Consider the following 22,265-nt stretch of genomic DNA (forward strand, 5'->3'; position numbering starts at 1 on the left):
TTTGATAAAAAGAGTGACAGGCAGGCCGGCAAACAGACAGGTAGACAGATGTACAAATTGGGGAAGAGAGAGAGAGAGAGATCGACTGGCAGACATACGGACATGTTGGGTATGACAGTGACAGCATGTCGAAAGCTGGAAACTTGGGGAACAGAGAGCCCTGACACCTCATTATAAATGAATGAGAGACGTGTGCTCAAAGAGGTTGAGGCTCAGGGGAGAAACACACACAAAGACACACTGAGAAAATCTCATACCTGGAGTAGACGACCAGATGGACAGGTAGAGACGGGGGAGGAAGGAAGAAGGCGTAGCAGAGGAGTGATTCCCAGATTTGCTTTTATCTTCCTCCAGATCTTTTGTTGCTGAGGGCCAAGGCTTCAGAAACCAATCCAAGTTGGAGACACACACACTCACTCACAAGCAGGTAGATAGGAGGATGGAAAAATTATGAGAGAAGGTGACAAACATTAAGAACGTGTGAAAAAACGAAGAGGGATGGAGAGCGGGTGTGTGTGTTTGTGCGTGTGTGTGTGCGTATTTGTGTGTCATTGCCTGAAATAAGCCTGATGGCAACTGTCGGCTTCTATCTGATGGAAGGGAGAAGAAGAGGAGGAGAGAGATGAAGATATGACTGAGTCAGCACAGGTAAGAAATGGAGATCCAGTGTAAGAGACACCGAGAAAAACTGAGGGAGGGACAGACAGAAAGATACGAACGGAGGCAGAGATAGGATCTCTTATTCCACAGGGACCACATCCTATTCCAGATATCCACAGCAGTCAACACCGCCACCGTATGCAAGCATGTCTGTTTCTGTGTGTGTGCGCGCGCAGCACCAGGTGAACACGCATCAGAGTCACTTTACTTTCACCTCAAAGTTAAATTAATCACAAGGAGATGTGGCAAAGCTGACAGCTAACGTGTGTATGGTCATACATATGTATTATCGCATTAAAATGCAATGTTACTATCAAGCCAACACACACAATCTGAAGTGCACAGATTGGTGGATACAAGAGTGGGAAACAACTGACATGTTCTAACCTCAATTCAGTGACACTGGGAAGCACAGAGAGAGAGAAGACAGTGAAAGAGTTTGAATCTGCTCATGAAGCTGGGTTCCTTGGCTGGCTTTTGTTGGTCGTAGTTTTGCTGTTTTGATCATAATTTCGGAAGTCGGTCTATAAATAGTGACTACCCGAAGTGATGCCATCAAATTACTTGTTTTTCCCAAACAACATTTCAAAATCTAAACCTTCAAAGGCAAAGAAAAAAAAAAGTCAAATCTTCATATCTGAGAAGCTGGAACTAAAGAATGCTTGGTATTTATTGCTTAGAAAATGACTTGAAGACAATTAATAACTTATCAAAACAGTTGCTGATTTTTGTTAATCGACTAGTCAATGTATCACCTGATCTTTTGACCTCTAAAAATTCAGTCAAGTACTGTACGTATAGTTTTGAGGTGCCTGTACTTCTGAAAAGGGCGTGTGAGATGAGTACTTTTACTTTTGATACTTTCTGATAATACTACTAAAAAACCTGCAATTCAACACTTTTACCTGTAATGAAATATTTTTACAGTATTGCTACTTTTACTTAGATAAAAGAGCTGAACACTTCTTCCACCACACCAGTATGGGTAATCCTTTTACCATAAGTACATTTTTTGCTCCTAATATAACTAACATTGGCGTTTGTTTAAAACCTGTTTGATCGTTTGATCACTTGTGTTTCTTGCCTTGTTGATGGACAAAACTATGAAAACATGATCTTAAATGTAAATTCTAAATTCTCTGTTTCGATATGACATTGTAGAGTCTACCTTGTGTTCACTGTGGTGTGTCTCAGCAGTGTGACTAAATATAGCTCTGGTATTTTTTCCTCAGTGTGTATGAATGTAAACAAAAGCTGAAGAACAGTGACAAAATACAGACACTTGCGTTTGGCATAGGAGTGCACAATATATTAGTCAGTTCCAAATAGTCTATTTCTGTTTTACTTTGAATTTAAAATGAATGAAGCCACTTTCTGTTGAATTCTGGAAACTTTTTTTGATGACTAAAGGGAAAAGATTTGACCCCTTTGATCCTTGTTTCTTGTTTCTTTGTTAGTCAGATGTTAGTAGCCGGAGAAGACTTCCTTAACAGCTAAACAAACATGAAGCATCAGCATCTGCTGCGGATGTGGATCATTGCACTGATTACAACACTCCCCTTAGTAACTGTGCCTGTTGTCATCCTAATGCACAACAAAGGATTATCCCACTATCTATAAAATGAGATTCTGAATAATTAACTTATCCCTTTTCATTCAATTTCTCGGTTTTACAATATGCTTAATTGAATAAGAAATTAAACCACTGTGACTTTCGAAAACACTTCTGTATCATCCATACTGTTGTGTATGGTTGTGTGGTCGAGATGGATGGTGGTCAGATCTCATCCTCCCTCCAAACAATTCTCACTGTGGAGGTGCAGTGAGACGTACTGAGTACACACCCTCAACAAGGTCCTGGTCCGATTGTTTTGGTCCCAAGTGAAATTACACAGCCCAATTTCTTATACGGACCAGTAAACTGAAATAAGGGGAGAACCCTTCTAGTGTGAAACAGCTGCTCCAACTGCTTTAGCTGTAAAAATGACCTCTGCTAAGGAGGCCACCGCAAAGTGCCACTCTTCACATTGGACTAGTGACCCAAGAAATACAGCAATCAGTGTGAAATGTGTAAAATAAGTTGGTGAGAGAAGACTGACCAGGGAAATCCAGCCTGTAAAATAAAATGAAAAGGACAAAGTAGCTCTTTTTCAGGTTGCAAAACCATTTTCAGTGCTTCACTTTGCCACAAATGATACCCACTTTTCTTCTCAGTAGGAATGTAAGAGTGTTAAACACAATTACTCTGTGTAGGTAGAGAAGGGACAACATTTGTGTGTGTTGGTACTACGTTTAATCCCTTAGGGTACACAGAACTATAACTAATGCTCTATACTAGAGGCACCTGTAGCTTAGCTTCAGTACTTGCATGCACAAGTAAAGCTCAGTGTTGCTTCATGTCATGATAGTCATGCCAATCACTGTTTTGAATAACAGTAGAAGAAAAATCATATGAATGAAAAGGGGTTGGCTGTCAAAAATCTATTCAAACCTGGAATAACAGATTATTTTTTGACCACCTGGGGGCAGAAACAAGCTGTACACCTGAAAACTAACATATTACTACCTTTTAAGTTGATGTGGTGGAAGTTGCTAGCAAATTGTTACATTAGCATTCATTTGGAGTCATGTTTCTGGCCACCTGGCAAATTCAAGTCCAATATTCCCTTTTAGGTCTGTTTTGGACCCTGAGGGAAATATCTGGTTTTTTAACTGCTATATGCTCTACTACTTAGTCACTAACTTTGTCTCTCTGATGTTTGGTGCTGAGCAAGTAGTGTACAGTGGGTGTGTAAGAGCTTTTTGCTGAAAAACAGCTGCCAGCGTCTGGACACACCACTGATGAGAGCCATGAGAGTGAACCAAAACAGTGAATTTGTGGCTGATAAAAACTAGAAACATGTGTCATAGAATGTTTAAATGCTCCATAGATATGAGGGGAGCTGCAGAATTGGGTGATCTTGGGTTATTTGTGGGTTCATCACTAAAAGTGAACTTTTTCCTCATACAATTACTCATTTGATCAATTGTGAATATAAACATATTGATTATAACGGTTTTATTAATTAATTTGTGTTAGTACCTGCTTTTTTACAGCAGCTGACCACTATGTTTAACACATAACTTGTCCTCTGTAATGGCCTGCAGCTGTATGTTAAATGAAAAAAAATGTTTCATACAGCTTCCTACACAACTTAATTTGGTGCTGTGAAGAATCTTCTGGCCAATAAACAAAGATACATGCTGGAGATAATCCTTCAGCTCATTAAAGCCGAGTAAATCCTAAAATATCTCTGTTTCAAGGCTACACTCTCATTTATGCACTGTGTATTATTTTTAAGTGAAATTTTCATTAAATGTAGAAAAAGCTGTTTCTAAATGGAATGTTTTTGTCAATACTGCAAAAGCGTTTCCTATCACCCTCAAGCGATTGCCGTCCTGAAATAACCTTACAGACATCTTCAATAAAAATACAAAATGCACAATACATTTTAAATCACTGCCATGCACTACACATTTTGATCCTTTGGCTGTTTTACGATCTAAAATCCTCTGTACCTGCCTGTCATAGGTAACCCACTCATATGTATGACAGAAAAGACAAGTACGGAAGTTGAGTGTTTGGGGATTAAAATTATAAATCTATGCTTTGAAAAAGCCGACAGCTGGTCTAATAAAATACTGACAGGAGAAAAGGAAGACAACCTGAAAACAAAAGACTGTAACTTATTAGTATTTTGTAGATGAAAAACATGATCAACACATAATTTTTTTATTTCCAAAAATGGATATTTGATGTCTTGGATATGAACTCACCATCAAGTGCTTCATTATCTTGATGATTTTGTCAAAACTGATGAATCAAAGAAAATGAATTTCGTGGCTGGGAGTGTTTTGTAAAGAAAGTTGTCAAGGGCATTGTAATGGACCCCCGTGTGTAGTTGTTCATTTAAACCACTTCAGACAAGGCTCCAAAAGGCCAGAACACCACATCCAACCTTTTCACCCCGTCAAACACACACACACACACACACACACACACACACACACACACACACACACACACACACACACACACACACACACACACACACACACACACACACACACAAAACACTCTCTGAAACGCCAAAAGGGCTGACCTCTTTACGCTTATTAACATTCCATTGGGGGAGGAGGGGGGGGCGAAGAGATACTTTCCCTCACCTTCTTGCCCTCTGTTTTCCTACTTTTTTTTACTCCATCTCTGCTTTGTTTTTGCTCTTTGTACCTCCAACTGCTCACTCAATCTCTCCCTTCTCCCCAGCCTTTCTCGCTTTTTGCCTACTTGAACACAATTATCTCTCCCAATTTCCTCCTCCATGGCGCTTTCATTAAGCTCCTTCTATATCTTTATACCTCCATCTCCACTTTCTCCAATTTTAAGGTTAATGTGTCTGTGCATGTATGTGTGTGTGAGTCAGTGTGTGTTGTTCGAGCATGTCATGGCAGGCATGTTACTCAGCTTAAGAGAACTCGGCTGACTCACCACATTGGACCGAGCGTTTGCATGTAATTCACACACTGATTTATACTTAAGAAACAAAAACTTTCTGTGTACAACTACTTACACATAAGCAGATGTACACACTTTCTCACTCTGGCTATAAGAATAGCAAAAACCAAAAAATAATTAGGTATTTCATTAACTACTCCACACCTCCTCTACCTTATCAAGACCTGTGACTTATGTATGTCTCCACACCTGAACTCTCAAGTCTTTCTGTGGCCGTTGGTGTGCACTGGCATGTGGAAGACTGTGTGTGTCCGCAATGGCAAAGCTTTGCCCAATAAAGGTTGTGTCTGTGTGTGTGGACATGGTATTTGAGTCTCGAAATCCAAACAGTGTGGTTTGCTAACATGCCAGCTCTCGTGCCAAATTTTTGATGGATTCTCAGATGGTGCAATTTCTCTTCTTTACTGAGTTCTGTGTTGCTCATTGCTACAAATCTATCTTTCTCTGCTCTCATTTACACACATAGGTGTGTGAGAATATTAGAAAACACATTTAATTATAATGCAGTCCAAAACAACACTACCATTAAATACCAACATTTTACAGAGGAAACTATTAATGAAGAAAATAAGTGGAAAGTAGGCACTGGTTGCAGTACTAGTGGAGAGCATTTTAATATGTACTTTCACTTTATAAAACATAAAAAGGTAACTGAAGTCCATACTTGCCAAAAAGATAGCAAATTTTCAAACTTCTTAATGTTCTGCGGCCACATTTTCCGAGGAAAAAGAATGATCTGATAAATCTGAAATCTAACTTTTTGACTCAAACAGACATACCTCATGACAAGTGCTCTTACGTAAAACCCAAATTTCTTTTTCTATCGATACACAATAAATCCTGCTTGCTGATCAGGAAAGGCTCATCTGGGTAAAAGGTAACAAACATACCCACACACAAACAGGGTAAATCATAAAATACACCTCCTCTACTTCATACATAAAGTAAACTACCACAAAAACAGTCTGAGGCAAGCAGCACACAGAGCGTGACAGACTTTCAGTTATGACTTATTACTTGGGCTAGAAAAACAAATAAACGATGGAATACCGAAGAGACAAAAGACGAATGAAAAGAAACCTGGCCCACCTATGAGCAATGCATCTTTACAATTCAAGCAACCATGCATACAAGACCACACAGCCGCATGTCTGTAGAAGCCACTCACACAAAGAGAGCACCATCAACATAAAAAAAATGTATATCTGATGTGTGTGTGTGTGTGCGTGTGTGTGTGTGTGTGTGTGTGTGTGTGTGTGCGTATGTGTATGTGTGTGCAGTTAAGTGTGAGCTAGACTCCAGCTGAGAGGGTAAGCAATAGCAATTCCCACTGACCTGAAACCTAGCTTGCCAGTCACCTCAAAATATAGAAGAATGGAAAAAAGAGGGAGAATGTCAGTGAGCACGAAGCGATAAAAATACAGAAGGCGAGGTTTAGAAATATGGGAGAGTGGCCCCAGTGTAGAAAAGATTTGAAACAACACACACCCAGGTGCAGTGAGGGATTACAGGAAGGAACAGGCCTCAACACCCTTTTGTACTGCCAGCTGAAGTGAAAAGAATGAGGGAAGATGAGCTAGAAAGAAGATGGATAGACAGAAAAAGGAGGAAGGGATCATGTATGCTGCATCTGCACACACCCAACAGGACAAAAAACAAAAAGGGTGTGTTTGTGAGTGTGTGTTTACGTGTTGAGAGTGACTATGTGTGGGTGTGTAGATGTGTGGGAGTGTGTCCCTTTTTTGCTTTTGTGACTCCTGAGGTTCCCTGTGGTCAAGAGCGGATCCTCTTTCTCTCTTGTGCCCTCTTTTCATACACTTGTCCCCTCCCTTTTTTTATACACTCACTCCTCGTTCCCTCCCTCTCTTTTAGCAAAGCGCTGAATGGCCCTCTCTCTCTGATGAGTGACTGATGAATGAAGTAGCTCTTTGAAGTCAAGAGTCACAGCAAGGCTGGTCAAGCGTGAAGAGATGCTGGACAAAAAACAGCAGAGAGTGAAGGGAGAAAGGAAGGAAGGGAGGAAGAGAAAAAACGGGCAAGAGGGGGGTATATTCAACAAGGGAAAACGTCAAACAGTGAGCATCCATAAAGTCAGCGAGGGACGGAGGCAGAATGTGTGTGGCAGAAAGGCAGAGTGTGAGAGAGAGCGCAGTCTGCATTTTTGCATGGGTGCCTCGGAGTATTTGCATTGTGGTGCTCAACATGCAAAAGACCAGCATCACGCAAAGGGGAAATAACCCAAGACCTGACGGAGAGTCATCTTTCTGGAACAGGCCCTCTGGACTATATGGACTGCCTGGAGGTCTTTGGGGTTTTCATGGGCCACAAATGCCTCTACTCTCCTTCTTTTATTTCGCATGTGGACACTCAGAAGCTGACAAACTGCTTTTGGGATAGAAACAATACTCTAATAGTGCTACTCCACTTTAATTACTTACAGTGGTTTTCTCATCGTTCTTGTAGCTTAACAGTCATTGTTTTGGTTTTACCATTGCCTCCTGCAAATAATTAGCATTCTGGTATTATGTCCTTAGTATCTTTGTTTAAATGTGTTAGGTACCTAATTTCAACAATTTTTTTAGTTCACTCCCACTCCCTCACTGCCCTATTAGTAAAGAAAAAGGATTTTGTCTTCAATAGGATGTCGGTGTACATAGCGATTTGTTTTGCACTGATTTCCCTGGTTGAAGAAAGCTTAAATTAAAAAATATTTTAATTTACTAAGGGAGTCCTGTCTGGGCACAACTTGATTCACAATGAAATTCACTTCTGAAAGCTTCTCCTTGCTTTGGTTCTTCGGTGGTGGCGGTGACATTTTTTGGAAACTTTTGAGCTAACACCAACAATTTCTTGGCCTTCTAAGAATGACACCAGCATCTTTGCTTGTTTGCTGTAGGGAAAATGAAATTTAGATGGCAGCAATGTGACAAATAGCCATTCAAAAAGCTGTTTGATTTTCTTGACTTGTCCAGTACACGTAACTAGAGAGGGAGATGCTCAGCCAAGTTCAATTTTGACAACAAGTGAAAACCAAAGATTAATAATTCTAATGATTCAAGTTACAGACTGCTATTAGCCAGTGTGGTAACTGGAACCTTCTGATGTAACCACCAAAAACACATTATATCAGCACTTGGGGGGTGGGGATTTCCGATCCATTTTGTTTCGCCTTACACCACATCACAAGGGGAAGTCTAAACCATAAATTAGCAAGCAGATGGAATCAAAGTAGCAGACTTCGAGTAGCTTGAGTATGATAAGGGCTTCAGGGATAGCAACGTTGGTCTGTTGGTCCACTACCTTGGTCTAGACACAAATATCTCAACAACTATGGAATGGATTGACATTTTGTAAAGACATTTATGGTCTCCAGAGGGTGAATCCTACTGACTTAGATGATCCTCTTGCTAGCAGCACCAGCAGTTTTACACTTGTGATTCACAGTGATGTGCCTCCTGAAATTGTTGAATGGATTACACTGCAATTTCCTTCGTGAACAATGGTAATCCCCTGACCTTTCATCAAGCACCATCATTAGGTCATAATTTTCAGTTTGGTTCTTCTTTATAATGGGCATTACAGAATCACAGAGCCAATAGTGTGGCTGTAGACACGCAGCCTCGTTTGAGGTTTAATACATAATGCATGGCATCCTGAGTTTGAGTCCAGTGTGAACGTGGCTTGGCCTGACGCTGGTGGGGATTGCTCAATAATACTTTAGCAGGAAAGAGGAACGTTGACTCCTTACCGTTACGTCACCTTTCCAACCAAATACAAAAATAAACAGATGATCAGAGTTGGTCGACAAATTATCTAAAGATGTTTGCCTTGATTTGAAATTTATGAGTAGTTGATGAATGTACATGAGCCTTGCCTCTCCATATGTATCTACTATAATACAGAGGGGCTTTTTAAATTTAACATACTACACTGACTCCTGAAAATAGTCTAGCCTCAGTGGGACCAGGTTTTCCCTTCCTATTAAACTCTTAATAGCTAGTCTATGTGCATGTTAGTACAACTCACGGCAAAATCTGAAATATTAATATACTTTGTATCTGTTTCATGAACTAATCTTCTGAATGTCACAACAGTGTAGTTTGCATGTGCAGGAGCTCCTGAAAGTGATGCAACAGATTTTCTACATTTATGTGACAGTCTAAGATAAAGTATAAAAAAAAAATAAAAAAAAATATGGGAGCAGGTGGAGATATAGTTTCTTTCTCAGAGACACTTTGACAGATAACACAAGACTGTCAGCAGACACGTTACATATCGTAAGGGATCAAACTGGCGATTTCAAGTTGCAAGTCTACTTCCTAAACTTCTCACTAGGTTTCACAGCAGATTTTTAAAGGAGCTGAGTTGCTGAACAGGCATGAAAGACCCTCTAGTATTACCTTTGTAATTCTGCAATCACCCCAACACTACTGGGTTTTTCTGTTTCTGCACACAAGAAAAAGGCAGTTGTAGACAAAAAAAGAAAATTAAAAAAATTGAGGGCTTCTCCATCGTACAGCTCCCTAGGGTGAGCAAGAGGGAACACTACACGCCTCCTGTGTTTATATCAATCTCACATCAGATCAGATCACTGGCGGATAAAAGCACTTCCTGACACATCACTTCCTCTCTCCTGAGGAAGCTGACACGCTCTGGGAACCCAAAACGACAGTGTGGTAGCAGGGAGGATAAAGAAGTTTTTTTTTTAAATCGAGTGAAAGAGAGAAGGCAGGGGAAAGAAGGAGTGAGGGTGAAAGAGAAAAGAGAGAAAAAGGTGAAACCTACATGCTCATAGCCCTGATCCGCAGTGCCGTTACAGAGTGAGGAGGAGGAGGAGGAGGAGACAAGGCGGCAAGAGACAATGAGGTGAAGAGACACTAAGAATAGTATAACTGGATTAGCTTTAACACTGACCTTTATTCAGCAGGGTGACACTCCCTCACTCTCTCAATTGCTCTTTAAAGCAGTAACAGGAGAGGCTTGTCCTACTTTTTTACTGTTAAGCTTGAATCCACTATGGTCTGTGTTGAGATTTCCAGATAAGGTCACTTATTTATTTAACCCATGTTAGACCAGATGTGTTGATTATAAAAGAGTTTGAGTGTGTATATGTGGAGGGGTCATGTGGGTATTTGTGTGGTGTGAGTAGGAACAATAAAATTATTTTCGTATCAAAATCACTATTTGTAAAGGTAATTTTCACATCATAGCAGCAGCCATTTCTATTACATTACCAACAATGTCTAATAAAAGTTTAGTGAAAGTACAGTTGGCAACAGTTTTGCCAGATATGACAACTGTCTGCAGTTAGTTTGGTCAGCTGTATTTAATCAATAATTCCATTCAATAATTAATTGGCGAAACTACTAAATGAAAACCCAAGGCAGCTGTCTGGTTAATATCCTCACTGCTCAAGTCTGTACTGTTTATGCTCAAGTCTGTACTGTTTATGCTCAGCTAAAGATGCCCCCCCCCAAAAAAAAGCATCACTGTATCATACAGCAAGCTGAAGTGAAAGCAGAGCTTTCAGGTTCTGTTCCAGAATCACAGAGACCTCCTTCAAAATCACACTGACATTTTTAATAGCGTAAATAACTATAAATCCACCCTTGGGTCAGAGTCTCTCTCTCTCTCTCTCTCTCTCTCTCAAAGGTATGTTGTGTGGCTTGCTTCATATGTATTTTTTTAAAATAACAATAACAATGCTAATTTGTCAGGAACATACTTCAGAAAAATGTAAGAAATGCTAAAGAATGCCCCTTTTAAAAGTCATTATAACTTTTGTGTTAATTATTATAATAATTAATTCATTTATTTTACTATTTAATTATTATTAAGTAAAATCAGTCTTATTAATTAAAAATCTTACCTAGATTTTCTTGTAAGTTGACTTTTCTCCAGCTATTTTAAGAAAAGAACCCTGGGAGGACCTTAAAAACAAGAAACTGCATTTGACCAAAAACGATTAACTCAAGGTCCATTTACTAGCATTTTCTGCAACTTTCAACCTCATGAAGCTAGTGGGATGTAGCTAAAAGCTCTACAGAAAGCTATTAAGTGGACCTTGAGTAAAGAAGTTTTTGTCGAACTGCTGTTTCCAAAGTCAAAAATGAACTTTAATGAAGAGACTGCATTTATTTTACCTCATGCCCTTTGTGAAGAATTATGCTTGATTATGCTTGGTACAAGCTTACCTTATTTCATACTATGTAGATCACCAAATAAGGCCTGGACATTTATTAGAAAAATAAAAAAATAATCAAAATTCAAATCACAATACCAATATCAGTCAGTAAAATCGAAATTAAGATATTTTCCTCATATCATTTAGCTCCGAGTAGGAGAAAGACAGAAAGGAACATAATGTATGCAACAGTGACACATTTAGTCTGTGGTTTACTAAAAACACAAAGTCAAACACTTCAAATAACCACACAGTCTTGTGAACACACATCACACAAACCACACATTCACACAGCATACCCTCGGACACATGCAACCGCTACTTGAATGCACAAATGAAGGCAGAGGACAGACACAGACACACACACAGACACACACACAGACACACGCACACAGAAAAACGTGTGCAGCTTCAAAAACGAGTAACTCTGGAGATCTACAGCTCTGCCCTGGAGTGAAGCAGACAAACCAAGTGTGGCAGAACGAAGAATCTCTTTTTTTTTCCCTTTTGCTCTGTCTTTCTATGAATGGCATCAGCACTTTAGCTGTTCTGGTGGGACTCTCACATGCAGAAGCACATACATGCACACAGACAAAAGACAGTGGAGTCCTGGAATGGCATGATGGCCAGAAAAATGGAAAGGCATGATGGGAAAGAGACACAGTGAGGCGGGGAAGGATGCAGACACAACACTATCATTCATCGTCCTTTTGGGATTTGGTAAAAAGTTAGCCTACTGTGTGTATGTGTGCAGCTAAAGAGGAGACAGTCCCAATCATTTAAAACTCCTCCCCCTAATTCAAAGAGGCAGTACGGGATTTGCATTTTTCCCACAATTCAATTAACACGCTTGTCAGCCTTTCCTCTCCGTTCACATGCCTCCTTTGGCCATCTCTCGCTGACACACATACAATCACTCTCCCACAGACACACATCAGCTTCATGAATAGATGCATTTATTCATAAAACACACGCACGCAGAAAACAGATGAATTTATTTGTTTGTTTACCAATAAATGAAAGACGCTCAGACTGAGGGATAAGGACAGGATCCTGGGTCACATCCTGTCTGGACATGTCACATCCAGGGACATGAAAAGACAGTGCTGTTAATGGATGCAGAGAGCCGTCTCTGGCAGTGTCTTTCTTTCTCTTTCTCTCTTCTGTCCTTCTCCATATCAGAAGAAGTGAAGGAGGGAAAATATGAGGAGTGCCATCAAAGAACAGGGCACCGTGGTGTGGGGGTGTAAAAAGAGAGACAGACACTCAGGATCGATATGTGGCAGGAGACCAGACGACAGAGACAAGACCGATTTAGAACCCAGGATCTAGGATCAGCCACAGATGCACTGACATTGCCGCGGGGCTAGCTAATGACTTCAGCTCACTTCTTGTCTGATTAATAGCCTGTAATCCCATTCTCATGGATAGCATACCATGGCATTCCACAGCACCACTCATTAACCAGTACAGAAATGCCCACTAATCAGTCAGTCCCTTGTAGCTAGCAAGGCTAATGCTAGGCTAGGCTAATCAATAGGCAGTAATCCTGTTGGCGGAACTGCTGCAGCGTAGCGCCCCTCATTACCAGCCATAGAAATGTCTGCTAATCATTCACCGCACGGTTATTTGTCCACAGGGCCGCAGAATCACTTTGGTGGTCGTTGTGCTGGTGGTGGTGGTGGTGGTGGTGGGGTGACATTTGACAGTCGGAGGCAGAGGGTGGAAGGGACAGAGTGACACACAGACTCACACAGGCTGTGTAATGATTAAGAAGCACATCACTCTTGCTTTTCTGTACTGCTCTCTCTCCCCCCTCTGCCTTCTTTGTTGCGCGTACAGCCGGATAGGTCTGGAAAGGCTCTGCTCTATGTCAGCGTCATTCAAGTTTTATCAATCAATGAAAAACCTTCACCGATCCATAACGCCTAATCAATAGTGAAGGCTTGCAGGCAGGGCACAGATAACCCTTCACAGACCACCAATTGAGACAGTCATCAGCGGTCAAGCGGATCCCTCTCCTCGTTCTGTCTTTACAGTGCACTGAGGTGAGAAAGCTGGGGCAAATCAATAACGGCATCAGCCTTAACTCAACTTGTCTGTTCTGGTTTGCATTCTGGATAGTTTCAGTTTAATGTTGATTCTGTGATCCTGCAGTGAATACAAAAATCCGCAGACTTTACCCAGATACTTTTCAACAACAACAGTTTGGTTTTAATCAGGCTATTCTGCATCCCTGATCAACCGCGGCCAAACAGTTGTCTGATAGCAAAAAGGCTGCAGACGCTCGGTTATGGCAGGGAGTCAAACTAAAGCTCTGTGTGAGGCCCAACAGAGGTATCTACATATCCTCTTGAGCTAAAGTCTCTCAACTCTGAATTGTGAGGCTGGGTTTGTACGTTACGGTGACCTGAGGCTGAACCTGAGTTGAACTCTTGTAGTCGAGAGGATGCAGCAGTGTAGCTGAGAGAGGCCTGTCAACACTCGCCTCAAGCAACTGAAGAAGGAAACACATAGGGGTCATATCTCACCCTTTTATGTGTGAGATTGTGTGTGAGTCGACCATCCTTTCACTACATTGTGAGAGGCACACCATAAAACATGAAGAGCTACTTACTTGGTGGCATTATGAGCTGTTGGTGGGCTGATCTAGTTTTGATTTTAAGTCTATAATTAGAGATAGGATATAATTTGAGTGAGTAATACCATTGTAGACATAATAATAACATTATTTATACAGCTCCTCTTGAAAACAACATTACAAAGTGCCTCACAGACAACGAAACGGTGTAGCAGAGTAACAACTTACCGGTGTTGTACATGAGGTGATTGTCATTATAACCAATGTGAGCAGAGCTTTGACTAAAGATTGTCATTATCTATTAAATTCTTTTTTATTCTTATTATGGAAGACTTGATTGTTTAGCGCACTGGTTTCCAACCTGTGGCTCACAAAACCACCAAAGGGTCCTAATATAAATTTAAAGGGCTGCGGGATGATTAACAAGATTGGAAAGAAGAGAAAGTTTTCAGATTTACTGGATAATTTTAGAGATTCAGGCCTCAAAAAAGTATTTTAATAAAACGGTATGAGAAGGAAGAACTACGTGTTGGTTGAACTGGTGACAACTTGTAATCATATACAACCTGGGACATGGGGTCATAAGTACATTTAGCTTTGTTTTATGGGGTTATAAGTCAAAATAGATTGGGAACCATTGGTTTAGTGTTTAAAGTGTCAAAATCAGATGCTTATAAGTAGTTACCAGAGGCCAAATGACATCTTTAACAGATACATAGGCTTTCCTGTCAACAAACAAAATGATTTAAGTTATAATGACAGTACAGAGTCTTTGTTCAGTATTTTTTTTTTCCATTTTACTAAATTACCACCATAAATAATAGATTATAAAAATTGATTGATTAATTGTGTCAACTGAAAAGTCAAATTAATCTAATAATGGTTCCAGCATTAAAAGTTAGCACAAATCATTTCATTCAGAAATGCCTCACATTTGCTAATTATAGTCTCAAAATGTACTTTTAATGCCTCTGCCCGTACAGCCATTCCTCACACACCTAACAGAGCCTGGTTTCCAGTAAGAGAAGCAGGCTTGTCCCATAGGCAAAGGCGATTTGAGCCCGGTAAACAGGAAGGGAATAGCTGGATGGAGAGATGTGGGAATGTTGGTTGGGAATGCTGGAACATGGTGCAGCCACAGTTGCAGGATGATCGGACGTAACCAGCTTTGGAGCGCCTGCCCGCCAGCGCTTAAACCCGGCTAATCTGATTGGATTAACACCGACCTGCCTGGCTACACATGAGCGCGTGCACGCAGTTATATAGACATGGACACATCATTCACTCACACACACACACACACACACACACACACACAAACAAACACACACTTTGTGCTATATGCCAATCAGCCAGGGCGGCCCCTGCAGCTTCCTAGAGTTCATCTGGATTCTGGGTTGTGCTGGCTAGCTGGCTGATGGCACCATGCTGGGCTACCACATGCACATGCATTTGCTCTCACGCCACACACACACAATTGCACACAGAGCCATCTTAGAGTGCACTGATTTGTGCTGTGAATCTGAAACAGACCTATTGAAAGAAGAGTAATGCCCAGTGCTTGACAACCGTGCTAATTGACTAGCCCCCTCCCTAGCAATGAAACTAAACGTTTTCATCCCTCCATCTTTTATCTTTTCAATCGTTCCCTGACAGCTCGCCTCTTGTCCCACACTCATTGCATCATCTTCCTCATATTACTCTTCATCTCTTCCATCCACTCCTCTGTCCCTCTCTCCTCGCCCCCCCACCCCTGGATCCTCCTACCCCTCCCCTCTCCCTCATACTCATACATGTAATCGTTCATTAGAACCAAGGCAGTTGTCCATTAGGCAAAGCGGCCATTTTGGAAATTGCAGCAAATCTTCCATGAAAAGACATTTCCTCTAATGCTGTAGTCACGCTCAGATGGAGAGGGAGAGAAAGATGGCATAGAAGAGAAAGAAAGAAGAGGGGGTAGAGATGGAAAGAAGAGAAAAAGGAGAGAGGGGACAGTGAAGGAGAGAGACAGAGAGAGAGCCCCCGGCCATAAAGCCACCAAGCGGAAAGCAAGCCTGCTGTTTGATTAGAGAGTGACACCATCATGGAGGGAAGGAGGGAGGAAAGGATGGAAGGAGAGGGAGGGAAAGTGTTTTAGAGGCAAGCAGAGGGGATGAAGAGGAGGCAGGAGAGAAAGAGATGGAGAGAAAAAACAGAGTGATTTGAGAGAGGACCGAGATAGAAGCAGTAAAATTAGCCCCATCACTTCGCTTACCAAGACACTCTATGACACGCTAGGATTAAGAACAGATGCACACACAGTCTTGAGATGCGCACACACAGGACAGATGGTATCCCCCATCTGAAAGTGTGGCTCTAATTTGAGTAAAGTGATAGGTACCTTCTTAACCAATTAGAAGCCCCATTTCTAAGACCTTGCATTCGGTTCTGTGTGTGTTTATTGTACACACTCATTAGTGTGTGTGTGTGTGTGTGTACTCTACGTGTGTCTGTGTGTATTAGTATGTCCCATGGGATCAGTGAAGAACATTAAAACTGATATAAGAGTTGGGAGATGAAAAATGTACTCTGAGTCGCGCTCTGCTGAGTATGTGACTTCTTTTCCCCCTCTCGATCTCATCGCCAATCAAAGACGGACCTGTCTCTCCTATTACAAACCATTCATCTCACTGCCGCTCATTCCTAATTAACATGCCTTTCTCTAAAGCTGAAAAGTTTGTCACCAGACTAAACTGAGCCTAATCCATCGTAGCATTTTTTCTCCTTCAACTAATGATATATTGAATTTGAAAAACCACCGTATTCAATCCAATTTCCTCAATGTCTTGAAAATGTTTTAATTCTCTAGTGAAGCAGAAACATTCTAGAGAAACTGTGCAACACAGTGTGATACAGAGCCATCTGTAGAATCAATAAATAATACAGCCATGACAACAGACCTTGTAAATGTTACAGTATCAATAGAAAAACAGTTCAATAGTGGCTTTAGACATTAAGAAATGTTCTTAAAATTTCAGAAATGTCAGAACGACTGTCTCTCTCTTTCATATAAAGGGCAGCTTTTTGAAGCTCAAAAGCTTCCCTTTATACCGCACTTTACAATATACACATAAGTTCTAGGTTCTCAGATGTGAATATTTGCTGATTACTTGGTGTTCTAAGTTATTAAAATGAACACATTTCATGTCTGAAGTGTTGATTGGACAAAACAAGCAATGTAAGCATGTCAACCTTAGCTCTAGAAACTCGTAATGGGCTTTGTTTTTTACTATTTTCTGGTATTTTTCTGCGACGGTTAATCAATAATGAAAAAAATATTTTTTACAGTCCTAAATATAAGCACATTTCTTTATCATTAAATGAAAACATAAACTACAGTAAATGTCAATTATAACTTATCTAATACCAATCAATTCTTCAGTATATTCGGCTATTTTTGACTTTTTCCATTTTTCCCTGTGGCTGTGTGTTTTTTGTGCTTGAATCAAGCTGAGGGAAATGGTCCTGATGTACATTTTATTTTTGAAGCATTTGAAATGTTTTTGTAAAATGCACTTGAGAGCTGGATGACAACACAGCTGCAGAGAGAGATGCTAGATCTCAACAGTAGAACTGCTGCTGCTGCGTGGTCAAAGATTTCTAGATAGGCTGTTTCCTCTTCTTCTTCTTAAAAATTAAGATACACAGCTCAGACCCATTTCCTCCACTATGTGGGCAGGTATGTTGTGTGTCAGCCACTAAAACTAGCTGGGGGCGACAGACTGTTTAACTCCACCACACTGACAATACGCACAGCCCATTTGAAAGCTATGCATACGACGCTGCGCCAACAAATCCCTCACCACTATTCTGTAAACACAGATGATCTTTTTCACACTTTCTCTGGCCTGTTCACCACACTGCTACTGCCCTGAAGAAAAATGTCCCTAAACAAGCATTGCCACCTTGTCAGAAGAGAGCCAACAAAGGGGGACAGAAGGACTTAACCACACTCAGAAGCACATATAAAGAAAAAGAGTCAATGAGACAGAAAAAGAAACAGAAGTGAAACAGAGAGTCCGCTTCCAGCTTCTCTTTAGAGCTCCTTGTTGCAGCGATTCACTTCTCCTCACTGTGGAAGTGGAGCTGCGTCTAATACGGAGCAGCATTGTTTTTCTTCAGGGTGCTATTAAGCTTATGGTCCCTTGTTTCTTCTGTCAGGAGTGTTAGGATAGTCGATTATACCAGAGGCAAGAGCCTCGCTCTGCTGCGCTCACACCCATGCATTCATACTTACAGTAGACCTCTCTCATCTACTCAGCCTCCCTGTCTCTTTCTGTTCCCATGGCCTCTTCAGGTGCACACAAACACAGACATATACGTAAATACAGACACACATACACACATACACGCACTCTCACACACGCACACACACACACACACACACTCTCTCACACACACACATTTGGGCTTTGAAAAAGTGCTCACAAAGTGATGAAAGGCCGTTTATCCTGCATCCACTGCGATATCTCAGCGCGCCATGCAGAATGGCCGGACGTGTTATCACCTCTGACCGGGGAAAACCACGGGAGTCAGGACTGACGCCAACAGCAAATACCAGTGCTAGTGTGTGTGTATGTGTGTGTGTCCCAGCGGTAATAATCACCCGGATTAGAGCGGAGCCAAACCCCCGCAGGGTCCCCCCTCTTCCCCCCTACTGGCCCAGCCCAGCCCAGCCCTGCCCTGCCTGCAGCTCTGATCCCCAGTTCAAGCAGCCATGGGAAGCAGAGCAGCCGGCCTGACATCTCCACCGCGCCTGGCTGTCAGACAGATAGGCAGAGAGGCGAAAAACACTTCTTTCTTTCTTTAAATTCCCACGTATTTTTGACCCCCTTATGTCCTATTGATCATCCATAGCCAAAATAAAATATCGAACAAGCTTAGACAAAGACAAAGACACATACCCCATTCACCAAGCATACCCTTTAACCACAAGGGTGCAGTGAAATGGAAGTTGATACAGCCGTCAATATGTCTGGATGAGGGATGCAATATGTTGGCAACAACAATGGGGAGGCGCAGAGAAGAAATGGGTTATAACTTAATAAGAATGCGCGTCGTGTCTGGATACCTCGCAGTCAATGTGAGGGATTATTACTGAGTGGAATTGTTGCCTGGATGTATTACACTCCCCTGCCTGAAATACATTCAGCCGAATCTCAGTATGTGATTCAGCGGGAGGGCACCCTGATACCGGCACCTATCAACAATTGTCAGAGGCACTGTTGAGCTCCTGTGGCATTTGTGACAGCGCAGTGTTGAAATGTCAATCAACATTTGTTTCTCAACATGTTCTATCAACCACACTATTTCAGGACGATGCACACAATCGTTTCCATTCTTCTTGTCTTTTAACCCATGCCATAATAATGTCCCACCCAGTGAAGAGAAAAACACTTTTAAAATAACAAAGCGACCAATGTGGCATCACCAATTAATATACTGGGGGAACATGAATGTGTTTGTAGCGTTCAGTTATGGGGTTATAACGGCATGATATTACCTTCCACTATGCTGTATCTTTTCTGGTGTGACTACCACATTCCTGTGGTATAAATTGGACTAAAAGAAGCTGCATACTCATGTAAAGTTTTTGATTTTGTGTGAAGAAATGCTTTAAAAATTTACCCTCAGATTAGACCTATTATAATTGCCTCTCCAGAGAAATGAGCCTGCATTAAAGGTTGTTTTGTAAACCAAACACAGATATGTACTAAGTACGATTGCCAAAGTAGAGAGACTGTTGATGATTTAGTAATTTTGTATTAGTTTACTTTAAATTTTAGTTTTGTGATTGTGTGATTAGATTATTTAAATCCCATCCTACAGAAACACTTATGAGTTTACTGTGACCTTATTGTAGCTTCAGGTAAATTTTTCTAAACTGTCGCGACACTGCACTGCGCGTTTAAAATGACATGTAATTACAAATTAATCAAGTTTAAAATTTCCAGTGATATATCCATCAAAAATATGTCAAAGAGCTGCTACAGATTCCCAACGTCTGACTACAGGTTATAACCTACATCTCACACTTGGGCTTCCTAATAATCTATGGCCAATAAACCAAACATTTCCCAGTTTTACCTTAGATTTTTCTGCTTGTTCTCCTTCTTGTTGAGAACCCCCGGCACACAGTTGGTGAGCTCGGTCCAGTCGGCGTGCAAGCCGCAGCTCCAGCCGGTGGAGAACCGGGAGAAGAGCCAGGTCTCCTTGCGGTTCGGCCGGTAGCAGGTACACTTCTTCTGGCCCGGTCTGCAGTCGCAGGGGACCTCCAGACGGACATTCTGGACCAGGTGCCTGCCGAAGGTAGTCCCCCCGGTCTTCTGGATGTGCAAAAACACGATCACGTCCTCCCCTTTGATTTGGAAATCGATCGTCCTCTCCAGGTCCCTGACGGGGAAGTAGTATTTCTTAACGTAGTGGGGGTCCGGAGTGGGGAAGATGTCCCCCTCGTCTTCCTCCGTGAAATAACCGTGCGGAGAGCCGAAATTGATCACCCCGGGGGCCACGTACTGATAGAGAATCAGCATGAAACACACGGATCCGACGACGATCAACAAGAATTTGCTGCTCCTCTCGACCATGTTCCTTCCCAGTGCGGTTCCTACAGTACGCTACCATTTCCCAGTCAAGCCGACAGCAGGGAGCAGGGCGCTCGGCTTCTTCATTCTCGCTCTCCCCCCGCCAAGAAGGATTCGTTTTCGGGGCTCAAGAGTGGCTCATTCCGCTTCGAGGCGACCGGCGAAGTTGGCTCATCGTTCACCGAGACCGCTCAGCACCGTGAAAGACGCATTGTAACTCGCTTAAAGACCCCCCCCCGTAGGCGACCCTCCCCCGGTTTACTTTACTTTGGTTTCTAGTCTACACCGCACAGACTCACTGCGTCGCCATGGAGCTGTGTACCCCGGATGCAGCGCGAAGAGTACCTTTTCAACCTCTCTCACTCCCCCTCTCTCTCTCTTGAAAACACAGAGAAAGGGAGAGTCGCTTTAATTTACTGGTTCGCACGTAACGACCGCGTCACCCGCCGGGCAGCCAATCGTAAGTAGCCAATAGATGGATAGATCGTTAGATAGGACCCCTTCCACACATGGCGGTTCCCAAGCCCCCCCACAAGCTAACTAGTACTCTGGAGCTCAAATAATTAGTTGATTAGTCCATTGACAAAGAAAGAAAAGGGGGAGGGCGTGGGGGTTTCTGTCAACTTGGGTTTAACAATAAGGAATAGTGATGGGCATTTTTCACTATTTACTGTTATTTATCAATCATTTAAGAAGAAAAAACCCATCAGATGTTAGCGGTACCCCCTGTGATGGAGTAATACTTCTCTGCCCAAGGTTTCGTTTGTGTTAATTACCTGACACAAACAAAATGTGGAAACAGTTTGATTTTCAAAAAAAAAAAAAAAAATACAAATTAGCACAACATAAACTAAAACAAGGTCTTAAAACTGGATTCTGACACGGTAATCCTCTACAATCCACAAAATGGAGGATGGAGGAGCCGTAGTTTTTGATATTGTACTTCCCTGGTGTGTTTGTGTTTATGTGGGGAGGAGGGGTAAGTGGGAATGATTATATATATTGCATACTGCTGCGTGTAATGATCAAAATTTTGTATGTATGTTTAGATCTGTGATTGAATTTAGTATTTTGTATTCATTGTTTTTGAACTTGTATTTGCAGATGGAAATGAGCTAGTAGCTAAATCTGGTACAATCCATCTCCTTGTATGGGATTCATGTTTTCTGTACACGCTCCCGGACAAATAAATGTAGAAAAACTTCACTAAACTAACAATAACTATGACTATTTACTGAAGTGCTGCACTTAAAGTGAGACTATGTAATTTTTGGAGGAAGAAATGACGTATTCTTTCTTTTACAAATAATCAGTTGAATTCATGTGTAACCAAACACATTCTTGCTACAGCCTTATTTGGTCTGGTATGACCAGTAGCTTATGGTGGCTAATATTTGTTTATTTATTTGGATCCACATTAGTTTGTCTTTGAATTTCAGGAGCCGTCCAACAATTGGTCTGCTTTTCTGAGGGTCTCCAAATTTTCCTTTTCTGTGTCCTTTTCACGCTTGATCTCAACCGCACTTCATTCCAGTTTCAGTTTCCTCTTCCCTCTCTTTGCTTTGAGCCCAGATCTTGTTTACTTTATCAGATCGTATGCCTTCAATCACAATATTAGTTCTCCTGCTTTGATTCTCCAGGTAGCCCAGTTTTACAGAGTAA

General features: G+C 41.6%; 1 protein-coding gene across 1 annotated transcript in view; it reads right to left on the minus strand.

The window, feature by feature from the left end:
• The window catches only part of hs6st1a (heparan sulfate 6-O-sulfotransferase 1a), a 60,563-nt gene extending 39,744 nt beyond the window's left edge, over window positions 1–20,819 (minus strand). Inside the window, exon 1 of the mRNA XM_040137455.1 lies at window positions 20,107–20,819. Within this exon, the coding sequence (XP_039993389.1) occupies window positions 20,107–20,606 (500 nt within the window). The 5' untranslated portion in view covers window positions 20,607–20,819. The remainder of the gene's footprint in view (window positions 1–20,106) is intronic.
• Between the last annotated feature and the right edge of the window lie 1,446 nt (window positions 20,820–22,265).

This window comes from Xiphias gladius, chromosome 10 (assembly GCF_016859285.1).
Source record: "Xiphias gladius isolate SHS-SW01 ecotype Sanya breed wild chromosome 10, ASM1685928v1, whole genome shotgun sequence".
Taxonomy (NCBI): Eukaryota; Metazoa; Chordata; class Actinopteri; order Istiophoriformes; family Xiphiidae; genus Xiphias; species Xiphias gladius.